Source organism: Bombus impatiens, unplaced genomic scaffold, assembly GCF_000188095.3.
Source record: "Bombus impatiens unplaced genomic scaffold, BIMP_2.2 scf_1002, whole genome shotgun sequence".
Lineage (NCBI taxonomy): Eukaryota > Metazoa > Arthropoda > Insecta > Hymenoptera > Apidae > Bombus > Bombus impatiens.
In genome coordinates, this window is record NT_177421.1 from 132,303 (window position 1) to 146,767 (window position 14,465).

General features: G+C 41.1%; 1 protein-coding gene across 6 annotated transcripts in view; it reads right to left on the minus strand.

Moving 5' to 3' along the window:
• Positions 1 to 7,817: 7,817 nt before the first annotated feature.
• LOC100740194 (protein artichoke) overlaps positions 7,818 to 14,465 on the minus strand; it is a 178,998-nt gene continuing 172,350 nt past the window's right edge. For all 6 annotated transcript variants that reach the window (XM_033323434.1, XM_033323438.1, XM_033323433.1 and 3 more), the window contains 4 exons: positions 14,216 to 14,465; positions 10,790 to 13,882; positions 10,074 to 10,411; positions 7,818 to 9,746 (listed from right to left, as the gene is read on the minus strand). The exon at positions 14,216 to 14,465 is cut by the window's right edge and continues 2 nt beyond it. In XM_033323434.1, the coding sequence (XP_033179325.1) occupies positions 9,183 to 9,746; positions 10,074 to 10,411; positions 10,790 to 13,882; positions 14,216 to 14,465 (4,245 nt within the window). In that variant the 3' untranslated portion in view covers positions 7,818 to 9,182. The remainder of the gene's footprint in view (positions 9,747 to 10,073; positions 10,412 to 10,789; positions 13,883 to 14,215) is intronic.

Below are 14,465 nucleotides of genomic sequence, written 5' to 3' on the forward strand. Positions count from 1 at the left end.
AATATAATGAACGAAACAACGAATCGCTGATAAACGGGGTGGGAAAGCAAAGCGACTCAAAGAGTGAGATAGCTGCATGGATCGCAACAATTTGCAAGCTATCAAACTGTTGAATCGATACGATCCGATACCTGTATGACAGCTGCTATTGAGGGCGTTGATGACTAGAAGCTTAGTAAAGCGCGCTATTGTCGCTGAATGGGTATTTTATCATGGAAAATCGTGATTAAGCGTCGGGATTGTAATATCGATCGATCGACCCTTTTGGTTCGGCGCTCGTTTCCTCAAATTTGATATTTCCCCAGCCAGAGGGGATAACAGTTACACAGATATAAAAATGAAAAAGGTCACGAAACTTTGGATGCGGTCGAGCTTTTTTTGGCAACGGCCGGCAAGTTGGATAGCCGAGAGCGCAATGACGAAAGAAGGAATGGTGTAACAGGAATTTCATCAGGCAAAACGTTACAAACATCAGCCTGTGTTATTCAGCCACCGCCACGGAAAACACTCGCACGATTTTGCTAAAGTTACATTAACCCCGATGCATTCGAGCCGCGAGTTATTCACGGCATTTCGAGTAACGCGGTACATTCTCCAATTAATTTATCTCGCTGGAATACGAATTTCCCCGTTACATCCGGCAGGTTGAGGCTGATGAACAAACATCCGTTAAAAAGAAACAATATACGTGTTTCGGAATGTTGCAGTTCGTGTTTACCTCTTGACATAATGCAATGACGATCAATTCAGATTAAATGACTTAAAAAATAATTACTTCTTTATTTTGAAAATTCTCTGTATATCTACATCAGATATTGGGTCGTTCGGAAAGTTTGTATTATTCTTTATGCTTGATAGATTTTATTGTGTATTGGACGAGGTTGGAAGGAAATTGTTTATTGCGTCGTTCTGATAAATAATAAAGCGTTAAATTCTTAGTCAGGCATTAAATACAATATTTACATCTTAAACAATCGATGCTTTTAGCTTTTCATAGGAAATGAATTGTAATGTTTAACAGAATTTAACATAAGAAAAGACTGTACTGTAACAAAGAGTACTAATTAAAAACATATGCGAATGAACTGATGGGTATTAAAAAGTGACTATGGAATATATGCAATTTCAAGGTTTCTACATCGTTGTTCAACGACGTGGTATATTTTTCTGAAACTTTCACAGATATTTCTGTAGGTCACAAATATCGATCGGTGAATTATTTTGCGAAAAAGGGTCAAGAACTTCGGGATATTTACAGGCGGTAGAATTTCTTTATTTTTAAAATGATTCAAAGTGAAATTCGTGGGCCTACGTGTTTCGTCGTCGCGTCTCGATGCACGCGACAGCTCGAGTTTTCGTGCATCACGAAATTTGCTGGAAAATCCTGTTGCCACGCTGGTGTATGAATAATACATGGATGTTTTATCGAAACAACGACGAGAGATGGAACGAGTGTTACTTTAGATACGATCAAGTCAACTCGTTCAACGAGAGCAAAGAAAATAGTTATTGTTTAATTAAAATTATTTCCATCTTCTGATCGCAAACACATTTCAATGTTTGTAACAGTAGAAACGAGAATGGGATTACGAAACAGAAAGACAGCTTGTTTCTTGGAAATATGAAAAGGGTATTTGATGCGCAGGTACAGCGAATGGATGGCTTCGATTGATTCGAATAAAACCACATAATTCTCGTTCGCTGTACACTAGAAATCTCATCAAAAGCGAACGTTCTATCGCGATACCAAAGCTATGCTTTTCCGACTAAATTTAATACGTCTGAATTAAAAAATGTGACATGCGGTTGATTTTTCGTTCTGGAAATATAAATAATGTGTGTGTTATAAAAAATAATAATGGATGAAATGCGGCGAAAGGGAAGTGTATGCGTGCATATCAGTTGGCAAACACGTCTGAGTTTAATTAAAATACTGGTTAATAAAAATAAAGTATTATAAAATCATTTTCCGTTTGATATTTCAGTATTACGAAACACAAAAGCTCTTTGTGCACGAAATATCCAAGTGCAGATAAATATTAAATAATAGAGATTAAAACGTGTTTCATCTACCATTTTCCAAAATGCGCACGAATAATGTGCATAAATTTTCCCTTACTAAGATGGCGAATGATGACCGAGGGAATTATATAATTTCATGTTAATCCGATTTCATCATCATTGTCATAATTTATAAGTTCCATGTGGCTTTCTGCTCTTATTTGCAACGCCGGAAAATCTGATTTTCATTCTTTTGTAAAGTTTTTGTCATTGCATCGATATAATATTATTAAAAATATTCGAATATGGTTTATTCGTCGTGATTGTTAAAAATACACTGCTAAAAGATAAAAGAAGGGAAAAAGAAAACGAGGAACAAAATTCCGGATTGAACGATGCAAAGCCAACGATGTTGCATTAAAAAATATTTTGGAGAAAAATTTTACTCTGGGGATAGTATTTAGTAGCCTATTACCCAAATGCACTGATTATACGCGTCGCCAAAGATATTGTTCCCGGGAGGAAATTAAACGAAATAAAACCCCCGGCACATGCTCGTCGGATTATTCCACTGGAAATCCAGCTGGAAAGAGAAGAGCCCGAAAATCGTGCCACGCTTATGAATTATCGAATGTGTCGTTCATTCGCGAACGTTCGTTGCACGTAGATCCAACGTAAGATTTTTCAGTTACTTATAAGTAGCCACAAAAGTCAAAGCAGTCACAAAAGTGCAAAGAAATTGCAATAAAATTGGAAATTTTGTAATTACCAATACAATTTTATTCCAACGTGCCGTCGTACTAAATGTTCGTTATTTCTTAATTCCTTCTAGAAAGATGTTAATGTATCGAGTAAATTCGAATTAAATTACTAGAAATAGTAATTACAATGTTAATATAAATAGTCACGAGACCGATAATTATCGAAGATAATGTACGATTCGTGTATTGTTAGCACTGCACTGTACATTTGATCGTTCCCATTTCACCAGGAAATTAATTGAAAATACAATCACGGTTATCGTTCTCATTATTGTTTGACATACAAGCTATCATATTTGCTAATCATAATAAACCTTAGATATAACGCTCGATATCTTTGTTTATTCAGTTTCAATAGAAAAATAATAACGCCCTATAAGTTCCATAAATCGAGCAAGAAAAATTTCTTTGAGAGAAATCTATCGATCGTGTTATAAAGATAATTTAATTAAGTTTAATTGATGGCTCGGTGGTTAACTTACAAGGAGTTTAACTTTTGTCCTTTGGTATTTTATTTAACCTAACAGAGTTACTTTGCAGTAGACGTCGAACTTGTTAATTTCTATCTATTGCACAAATGAAAAATCGCGTCGAGAAATGTTGCTCTCTTGTAAAGTTTGCCCATGGGGAGCAGCATATCGCGGTTTTGCTGTCGCCCAACAATCAATTGAAATTGCCGAAAGTCAGAGCGAAAATTTTTTGTTCGCTGTCATCGATTTTTCGATTTCTTCCTCCATTTGTCGCTCGGCTGAATTTTTACGAGGCAATTTTTTTTACAAGTGAACACGAGTTCTCATGGCAAAAGAGGGATGTTTGCAAATTTTCGATCGCATCGTTGAACAGCCGGTATATGGCTGAAAGCTGATATTTCAATTCTTTCAAGGTTCAATTGTTCTCCGTTTTGTGCATTCTACATGCAATATCTCTCTTTTCAATGGCACATTGTTTGTAGCGTTTGTAAATTATAAATTAACTTCTCTCGACTATCTGTAACTCTGTTATCGTCTTCGGACTTTTATATCCAATCTCATTTTCATTTTAATCGAAGTCTTCATGGAAATCAATAAACCGATGATCGGTAAATCAACATTTTGTTTTAAGAAATACATTAGCATCCACTTCGATATTTCCTTCCAACCTAAGGAACGAGAGATACGATTGGTTCTAAAATAATCCAGAAAACAGCAGGATTGACAAATAGAAACATGATCATTTAATCAGGTTGGAGCGCAAGAATAACATGCAGATTTGACGATGAAATGCAATTATTTGCAAACTATGGAAGCACGCGAACACTCAACTATCTCACGAGTTCCTCGGATCTTGTCTGTCGTTATCGACAACCTCGATTCCCATTCGCAGAACATGACGCTACGAATCGTGCATGTAACACCGTTTCCAACCAAGAGCTCAACATTTCAACCAAGACCGAATCCGTCTTATACAGTGGAAGGGTAATTCCGTCGCCGGGACTTAATCGTGGCAAAGCACGTGTTGCGATCGAAACAACATCTATCCAGCCCGTTTCCACGCCGAATTTCAAGGAAACGAGCCGTCTTCTCTCCCTATCTATCTCTCTCTCTCTCTCTCTCTCCTTCTCTTCTCCTTCGAACGGAAAGATGGACCATCGATGAAATTCGGTGGTCTAACTTGTCACTCGTGACGAGTAACTTTGGAAGTCGGCAAATTCGAAGCTCTAAATCGAACTAATACATTTAATGGAGTAAAAGTGGGGGAAAATTGTTTGGTTTCTAGCGGTAAACTAATGGCAGCGAAACTGTAATCAGTCTTAATGCTGATTTTGCGGTTTTAGTTTTCCGGTTGTTTGGCCAGGATCTCTTTGATTCCTTTGGTTCTCTGGGCGCGACAGTTGGATTGCCACCGATATTTACGCAATTTCATATTTTTATTAACCGACGTTGAACATTAACTTGTTCGAATGAACAAAGTACGTACTATTGTATTTTATTTTGGACATTCTAATATAATATTGTATATTCTGTGCACTTTATATATTTGTAGGTATTTAAGCTTCTTATAAATATATAAAAATTCGTGGTCTAGCGATAGCTAGCTGCCTTGACAGAGTACGGCTTTTGAGAATGAACCTTGTTTGCTCCATTTGTGTGCTTTTTAATAGTCGATAGAGAAAGAAGAAGGTTAGAAAGCGAATAGAAACCGCAGTCAAGATCATGATAAACGAGTGAAGTACGTGATTTTAGCGAGTTACGTAATCTCAGCCGGGGGCTTTTCAGCTAACCGTTTGGTGTCGAATCGGAAAAGTCTCGGACGTAATCGGAATCGTGAAGAAGAGAATTATGTGGGAGAGCGGAAAACGAACGAGTAATATCGATCCGCGGTACTCGAAGTGTTAACCGAGTTGGCGCAAGTCCGACGCAAGGACAATCGGCCACTGCGTTAGTGTTCTGTCTGCGGTTTCAGGATTGTTTCCGAAAGAAGTTCCGTCTTCTAACTAAAAACAAAGGACCTTTAAAAAGTTTCTCGGACTTCTTTAGCTTCGAAGAACAGAAAAAAAAGAAGGGTTGAGAAAGAATTAATTTAATCGGACGCGCGATTCCTGAAAACAAGTAGCTAACTTTGTAGATTATTTTCTTTAATTCGCAACAGTAGTTATTTACGGCTATAGTTACTCGATAAAGGATGTATCAAGCAATCTGTGAAAACTGTTCCAACGAATTTTATTTATTTTTTTTTTTTTTTTTTAACAAAAGGCACGGAGTATTACGTGGAAAAGATCGATTTATGCATGGCACTCGATATTTCTGATAAATAACGATGGAGAGGAGAGAGTTGGAGGAGATCGAAATTTCATCGATAGCGACCGATAATATGTGAGAATCGAGCGCTCGAAGGTACCATTATTTTCGACGAGATGTCGAGATAGGCATTGCGGCTCCCACTATCACAGACATTTCTATCAGTTCATCCAACCCGCGGCACGATAAACCGGCTTACAATTAGTCCTGCTTCAGTCATTATTCGGACCAAGTAATTAAGAGCGACTTTAAACGAGGCGCTATCGCTATTGGAGTAATCGGTACTCGTTTGAATTTTCATGAAATATGTTGGAAATTAATCCTCTGCTAATGCAACAAAATCAGCAAGAATTTAGAATTAATAATTTTGAAAGTGATTATTTCGCATATCTATCTATCGCTATCAGATACAAAAACTACGTGTCTTTAATTTCTTGTAGATAACAAAATTAATAATTGAATTGCGTACTATGATATTTAATATAGATAGTAGCTGTCTAATAGCCATAATTTAGATGATTAAAACGATACAAAGATTGTGTTGGACAACAAATTCAATATAATCGTGCAGCTTTTTTTAAGAATTAACTACTGCGGAGAATTTTCAACGTTATCTCTAAACGTTCTGAAGAAGTCGTTTATTGTTTTACGGAGTAGCTATCGAAATACCGCTTTGAAAATAGTTACGAGGGCACGATGATTCAAACAATTTCAATTTGCGTTGAATGCGTCGTCTTAGAGAAGTTTTCTTTCAAAGCAACTCCTTGTACTTTTACACGTTTCTACATTTTGTCGTAAAAGACACGTTGTGTTTTTACCCGTTTCTGCTCGTCTTTCCGTGGGACGCTTCTAAAGTGGCAAGATTAGAGAAAGTTTTTTCCAAGGCTGTTTCCCGGTTCTTTCAGTCACATTCACCGCGCTCAATCCGAAGCTTGTCTAGCTTTTAAGTAAACTTTTTAAGCAACAGCTGTATAAATAATCGAAATGCAACGTACAATTCCATAGCGTTTTATCTTTCTTTCTCTTGTATTGAAATATCAGCAAGTTCGAATTAAGAATCTGAAAAATTCATTAAATTCGAAATTTCATTTAATGTTATTTACTATATGGCTAATACCGAATCATCGACATGATTGGAGACGCGTCATTCTGGAAACTGCCCTGATTTTTAATTTTATAACTTTAAAAATTTCTTTACGATATATTAAAATATTCCCGAGTGACTGATATTACTAAATAAATTAATAATTAGATATCCTCGATGAAGATACTTTGCTATTTAAACGGTCGATATTTTAATTTTGAAATTGTGAAAAGCGGAGGATCTTTTGTTCAGTCAAGTTTGCAGGTTGATCAAAGGGCTGGTGTTTTTGTTTGTAATAACGTGATTCGAACAAACGAGCCGGCCACTTTTAATGCGAGGTTTTTTCAGTAGCATTCGCGCATTTGATCGTATCCGCGATTAATGGTCTCCATTTAGAACGTAACTGTAGGACAGTAGGTGGCTGGTGAAGCGTGCATCAAACGGGATTAAAGAGCGAAACGAAAAACGTTTGGACAGCTCTATCAGCCGAGAAAAATGTGTACGCTGTGGATAGTTTCCACTCTACGTTTTTGTCCTTTATTTCACGCAATTTCGTGTCCTCTGTGAACGACAGCCCACCGCCCTATCACCGCGGTTATCCGACATCTTCGCGTTTCTCGTCTTTGACATTTTTTAGTAGAAGCTCTGATTCTTTGTGTGTATGACGGATCGATTGTGATTAATTTGCAAATTACAATTATCAATTACATTACGAATCGGTGGTTAGTTTCCGGTTGCTGGAAAAAGGAAAGCAGAAAAGGAAAAGAAAATCACGTTAAAATTGTCAGGAGGAGTTAATGCAAGTGGATAAAGTGGACAGGGAACATCTCGTTGAGACGTTGGAAAATTTATACAAATTACGGAGAATCGGGTTGAAGAGGTAGAAGCGAGCCGAAATAGTTGGGAGTACGCGGCTTATTTGAAGGATTCCAATTATCCGAAACATCCCGAGTATTCTGTAGATTTTTCTGCTTTCAATATTTATTTATTTGAATAATTTTAATATTTTTTATTTTAACATTCTATTCTATTTATGGAATTCATATTTTATTCTGTTTTATCTGTCGGAGATTCGTCAGTCATTCGAAACGTAAAATTATCCTTGGGAATTTTTGATAGCTGGATATCTTTTGTTCTTTGGAAAGTGGATATCTTTGGACGATAATAATTTAGAAGGGATGTTCATACAACAAGTTGTTGGTTAAAAAAGAATTTGCATTTTTATTACAGTGACATATGTATATGTTACAGTACACAGCATGTGAGATCTTTCACGATGCATTCGAACATTCACGATACACACTTATCGACCGTATCCGGTTCTATTCAACGCAACGAGCAACATGGCCTATCGCAGTTACATTCTCGCTAGAGCCCAGTTTCTCTTTGTCACCTGAACTACGATTCGCTGGTTATTACGCAACCTAATTTCCAATGTATATTCTGATAACATCCGTGCCGTTTAGCCTATGATACAGCAAAGAGGTGCGATAGTCCCACAGTACCAAATATTCGTTTCCACGAGTGCACGTTTCCACGATGCAACAACGATATCAACGATATACTCGAAAAGTCGCGAACTCGAAGAATCAATACCGGCGTTGTATGTTTTGCTTAATTCACGAACGCGAAAAGACGTTTTTCTTTTTTGGCGAGTCGATTTTAACTTCTACGTCGAGCCAAGCGGAATCAATGCTTTCAGCCTAACTGAGCTACATTTTGCTAAATGAAGAATCGTTGAAATTGTTCGCCTAAATTGTTTGAATTCTTCTTGAACGTCGCTGTTCATCTCGCAACAACGATTCGAAACTGTTCACTTATGTACAAACGTGTCTCGTTACCAGCGTACGAACGATCCACGAACGATGATCCTCGCACGATAGTGTCGTACCTCCGCTACGCGATTCATCATCGTCTGACAGGGTAACTGGCCCCTTGCTGCGTTGCTAGCGGAAATTCAAGAACGCAGTTATACGAAACGACGCGTCGCATTGTCCGCTGTTACGCCGTTACCCACGCGACCGGTTTGCCGAGCCATTTAGAAAACACAATACACCATGCTTCGCGCGAGTCCGAATGGGTCCTTGCGTACCATGTTTATACTCGTAAATCGTCCAGAGAACGCGACTGCTGCGTAATGAAATTCTCCGGTCCTACGCAAACCACGATGCACCGAACACACTTGCCGTACAGAGCCTGTTATGTACGTTCACGGTCCACCGAGTAAAGCTACATCGAATAAAGTTAAGACTCGTAGAAAATTCACATATAAAATGCTCGGTTAACTAGGTCGTTCACTTTTAGTGTTTGCACAAACGCGACACAAACTTTTTGGCTGAAGTTTCTTTTCGTCGCTTCAAAGTCGACGATCTTCCTTGAGAGCTTTCCGTTTCGGTTGATTAGTTAACTTCGATTTGAAGGTTCGAGTTCGATCGAGAAGGAGAAAACTGCCACGAGTCGGGAAGGTTACGCGTTTGACGATAGAACCCAGGAGGAAAAACCATCCAGATCTGTTCAAACGTTCGAAACCTCCACGCCTCGGGAGTTTTTTAACTTGTCTCATACATTCAAGTTAGTGTTGCCCATACTGTTGATGAAGTTCGAGTGTTGACCGTCTTGGCTGGCCTGTCTGGCCGCGTGTCCAGCTTCTCCGCTCTGAATGCTAAAGTGCCTATAGGAAATGTACTCCGGAGGAATCGGTTGTTCCCTCTTCACGGTCTCTCTTTGCTTCTTCACCTTCAGATAGCCGAGAACGGACACGAGAAGCAAGAACACAACGAATCCCATGCAACAGCCGACTATCAAACCCAAACGTCTTGTCAGGAAACTGCTGACACTACCGACGTCGCCCATCGACGAACCATCGCTGCTGATTACCGCGTCCGGTGATTCCAGGGTCTTCACTTCGGTGCAACGACTCGTAGACGAATCTGCCATTTGCATATCCGACGGCGACTCGAATGTTTCGTGATTCGAGAAGTTAAATTGGTCCATCGTGTCTTCTTCGAGACGTTGGCCCATCCAGTTGCCCAAGCCAAATACGCAGATCAAATACCGAGTGTTTGGGGAGAGCTTTGAGAGTTTCGTCGAACGCGAATTTGGCTCCAGGATCTTTGCTCGGATCTGAAAATTTTATCGAGAAAAAGAAGATTAACAAGATTGGAATATTTTGACAGGATACGGTATACTCGTAATATATTAGAAACTTTTTCGCAGATCATGTACCTCTATGAATCTGATCGTGTCAGTTAGGATTTCATGCGTTTTTAATCGATATAAGCTCTCGTGTGTAGGTGTAGGTATTTAGAATGATCGACAAGAAAAACACGAAGATGTAAAGAGAGGCACATGAAAATTAATCACTGAACATTGTACAAATTGAGAAATTCCATAGAGGCCGAGGATCCATAAATTAGCTACTTCTATGTAAAGACAATGTCATGGTGTTACCTCATCGATGTTTTCCATTGTGTGGTAAGCCACTTGATAACCGCGAATACCCGAGTGATTTCTACTCTGCCACGATACCAAAACGGAGAACGGTTGGATATCCTGAATCGCAAGTTTCAAGACGAGAGGCGCGGAACAGAAAGCGTGCGGGTCCAGCTCGAGGAACACCAATCCTTGTAATTCCGGTGGCTGTTGGCACCTGAGTAATCCGCTGTCCATGTCGTTCATTCGCAATCCACCTCCTCGATTCCGTGTTACGCCACCGCCCACCAGTTTCTGATGATCACGCAGCCACTCCCAGAGCTCTTGAGACTCGCAACCGCAGTGCAGTGGGTTCTCTATATCCAGAAAAACGTTTAATCTTGCATAATTGCTGTTTCGCGAGAGATGGATGAATATCGTTGTCGTATAAGTAAAGGTTGCTACGCTATACCTCGGGAATGTTAATAACAATTTTAGTTTTACGTGCTCTCTATCTAAATCATAATTATCCAGAGAATTTTAGAATTTCAGAGAATCTTAGAATTTATCGTTGAATTTTTCTGAATGTGAAGTGGATCGTGCGATGGCAGTTAGCACCATCGCATTCATCTTCCTTAGAAACGTAGTTCGTATCTTAGACTCTACAAATTCTATGATACCAACATGAAAGTCTCAAATCTTTGAATAACTGTAACTAAAAAGAGTAAGTAGGAAAAAATATTTAAGTAGATTACCTTCTGCACGAAGGCTCCGTATTTGCGTTTCCAGTGGTCGGAAGGCATTCAACGGCAAATTCTCTAAATAATTCCTACTCAGATCGAGAATTCTCAGTTTCTTCAAGGGCTTGAACGCATCCGGAGAAATGGAAGATATCCAATTCCCGTAGAGATGAAGTTCAGCGAGATTCTCGAGATGTTGGAACGTGCTCTTACCCACGCCGCCGATCTGATTATACGAGAGATCCAGCACTTGTAGGGCCTTTAGATCAGGCGGGAAATCCTCGAGTTCTTTCAAGCGATTGTGCGTGAGATTAAGTATCCTGAGGTGTTCCAGTCCTTTTAATCTCTCCTGAGGCAGTAGCTCGAGCTCGTTCATGCTTAAGTCCAAGGTTAATAGTTCGAGCAAACTGCGGAACGCGCTCGGCGACACTCGCGAAATCATGTTGTTGCCCATGAACAAGTGCATCAATGCTGGGAACGCTTCGAAGTCCTGACTCGTAACGATCGTCAGATTCGTTCCAGAAATATGAATTTCCTGAAGAGCAGGATACTTTGCTTTTGAACTAATCTCGTGTATCCTGACTAATGGATTGGCCGTGACATTCAACCAGGTTAAGTTTGGGATATTCTGCGCGGACAGGGCGACCGCCGGGATCTGATGAAATTTGTTAGCGGCCAACTCGACTTTGCGAAGTAAGTTGGATCGGGCAAAGAAGTTGGCCGGCAGAGCAGCTAGATGATTGTGACTCAGGTCTACCGATATCAATCGAGAGAGATTTACGCCGGCGAACCCAGAAAGAGTCATGATGTAATTGCCACGCAGATCCAATTCCCGTAAATTGGTCAACCCGTTTAACTTTGACATGTCTACGTTTACAATCACGTTGTTAGCCAGTGACAGAAACTCAACCGTAGTAGCGTTCGCGAACACGTCGTACGGTATCTCTTGGAATCTGTTACCGTCCAGTTTTACTTCTTTCAACGAGTCCAAACCAAGGAAGAGAAGACTAGGTAGCATCCGGAGGAGATTGTTGCTTAACAGAATTTTACCAAGGTTCTTATTCTTCGAGAATATCTCTGGTGGCATTCTGTACAGTTGAGAAGAATCCATAGCCAGATGCTGAAGGGACGGTAATCCGTCTAAAGAATTTCCATTGATCTGACTAAAATTGTTGTACGATATTCTCAACACTCTGAGTCCAGGAATGTCAAGACGATCCAACGTAGAGGCAGTGAGATGATTGTGTTCCAAGTTCAATTCGTACAGGTTGTTCAACCCTCTGAACGCTCCGTTTTCGATTACGCTAACGGTACAGTTCTTGAGATTCAACGTCCGGATCGGTAAGCCCTCTTGGAAGATCTTGTCGTGCAACACGTTCAGATGATTGTTGGCTAGGTCAAGTACGCGAAGTCGCTTTAAAGCGGTCAATGCATAAGGGTCCAAGCGACGCAGCCCATTGTCCTGCAGGTAAAGTTCTTCCAGCTCGTGTAATTCCGAGAAAGTTCTCACTGTGACGTGGCTTAAGCGGTTCATGCTTAGCTCGAGGAACTTGAGCGCCTGCATCGGCTGAAAGGCGGTGTCCTCGATTCGTGAGATGGAGTTATTTGTTAGATATAATCGCTCGACCAGCAACAGGTCCCGGAACAAAGGAGCTTGGAGGCGGGTTAATCTGTTGTGGCCGAGCCACATGATTCTGACCGACGCTTGGCCTCTTAAGGAGTCATTGTGCAGGACACCGAGGCCGTTGTTGTCTAACTGTATGGAGACCAACGAGCTGCCGCTGTTTCCATTTTGTCCGACATCGTTCGACACTTGGAACACATCGCCCAACACCGCCAGAAGATTACCTTGAAGATTGACGTGTTGGAGACTGTGCAGGGATCTCAAAGCGCCGGTTTCCATGTCCGTTATCGCGTTATTCTGTAAATGCAGTTCCAAGAGCGACGGTAAAGGCGCGAAAACGCCTCTCTTTACTTCGGTAATCTGATTGTCTTGCAGTCGCAGCTCTCTCAACGACTTTGCTTTCGCGAACGTCCCCACCTCCAGCTCGCGGATGTTGTTTCCATCCAGAGACAGGGTCGAGAGATTGTCGCAATGCTCGAGAAAGTCTCGCGGCACTTTCTCGATGTAGTTGCCGCTCAAGTGTAGCTGTGTCAGGTGGCTTAAAGTCGCTAGACCGCGCGCGTCGATTTTCCTAATAGCGTTTTGTTGAAGATACACCACCGATAAGCTTGTACTTCCAGCGAACGTTTCAGCGGGTATTTCCAGGATGTTGTTCTCCGCCAGGAATAGCTCCTTCAGCTCTGGTAACTTGGAGAACACGCCGCGGATGTAATGAATGTGATTGTTACTAAGATCGATGGACCTAAGCCTCTGGTTTGCTCTGAACGTGGATACATCCAGTGACACGATCTTGTTGTGGCTTAGATCGATGGACTCGAGATCGATCAGTGATATGAACGCGTCCTTATCGACGAACTCGACGGCGTTATAGTAGAGAGACAGAGTCTTGAGGGACGGACAACAACGAAAACAGTTGAGAGGGATCTTCTTGAAGTTGTTGCTGGTTAGATCGAGAAAGTTTAGAGCATCTAATCTCGAGTATCCATCTTCTGGAAGCTCGGATACCTCGTTCCAGGCTAGTCTAAGCGACGTTAGGTGTTCCAATCTCCTTAAAGACGTCATAGGAAATACTCGGATTTTATTTTCAGCCAGACTTAGATCCGTCAGAGTATCTTCCAAGCCTGCGAACGCGTATTCCGATATTTTTATTATCTGGTTGCCCTTCAGGTTCAATTTAATCAGAGAAAGTCCGTAGAAGCTGTAACTAGGAAGCTCGTGCACCAGATTCGCCTCTAAATCCAGAGCTTTCAGGGAACTCAAGGTTGCCATCGCCTTCTGCGGCACGTGTGGAAGTCGACCAGACACCAGCGCCAAGGATTCTAAGCTTTTGCTTAATCGTTTAAACGCATCTTCGCTTATCTCGCGAATTGCCGAATGAGATATCTGCAGATGCCTGATCTGAGAACCGGCTGGAAAGGCGATAGATCGAAGTTCCTCCACTCTTCTGTCTAGCTCGTAAACGCTTAGGGATTGAACTATCGCTCCTGGAACAGTCGTAATTCGCTCGATCTACTTAACCAAAACACGTAGATTATACATTGAATATGTGGTATAATGGATTCAAAGCTATTCGAGACGTAGTATCTGTTTGCATAAAAACCAGTTCAGCGAGATAAACGTAAGAGTTACTCGAGATCTCTTAATTGAGAACATAATCTAAACGTATTCTGGTAATTATTCTGTGCGGTGTTGAATACAAGCTCGCTTAATCGGGTCTCGGGACAAAGGAGAAGAAAATCCCGTCCGGCGGAAACGAAATCCCTTATTTATCCTAATGTATTCCCTCGTCATAGATGGTGGCCTCGCGTAGTACGTACCTTCTCCACCAGCGGCGTGTATTACACTGGACAAAGCGGTCCTGAGGGATTCCTCGGTGGCCCCGGCACATTCCAGGAACAGCCCGTCCTCGAAATTGTAACAAGGGCAGCCAGGTATCGTGTCTGGCGGTGGACACTTGGCGCTCCTCGCTTCCTGTGCTGCCATGCAAGCTGCTAACACCACCGAATAGATAAAACGAAAACCGTCGCGGTTACCACGAGTCTCGTGTCCGCCACGCGACGAGTCCGA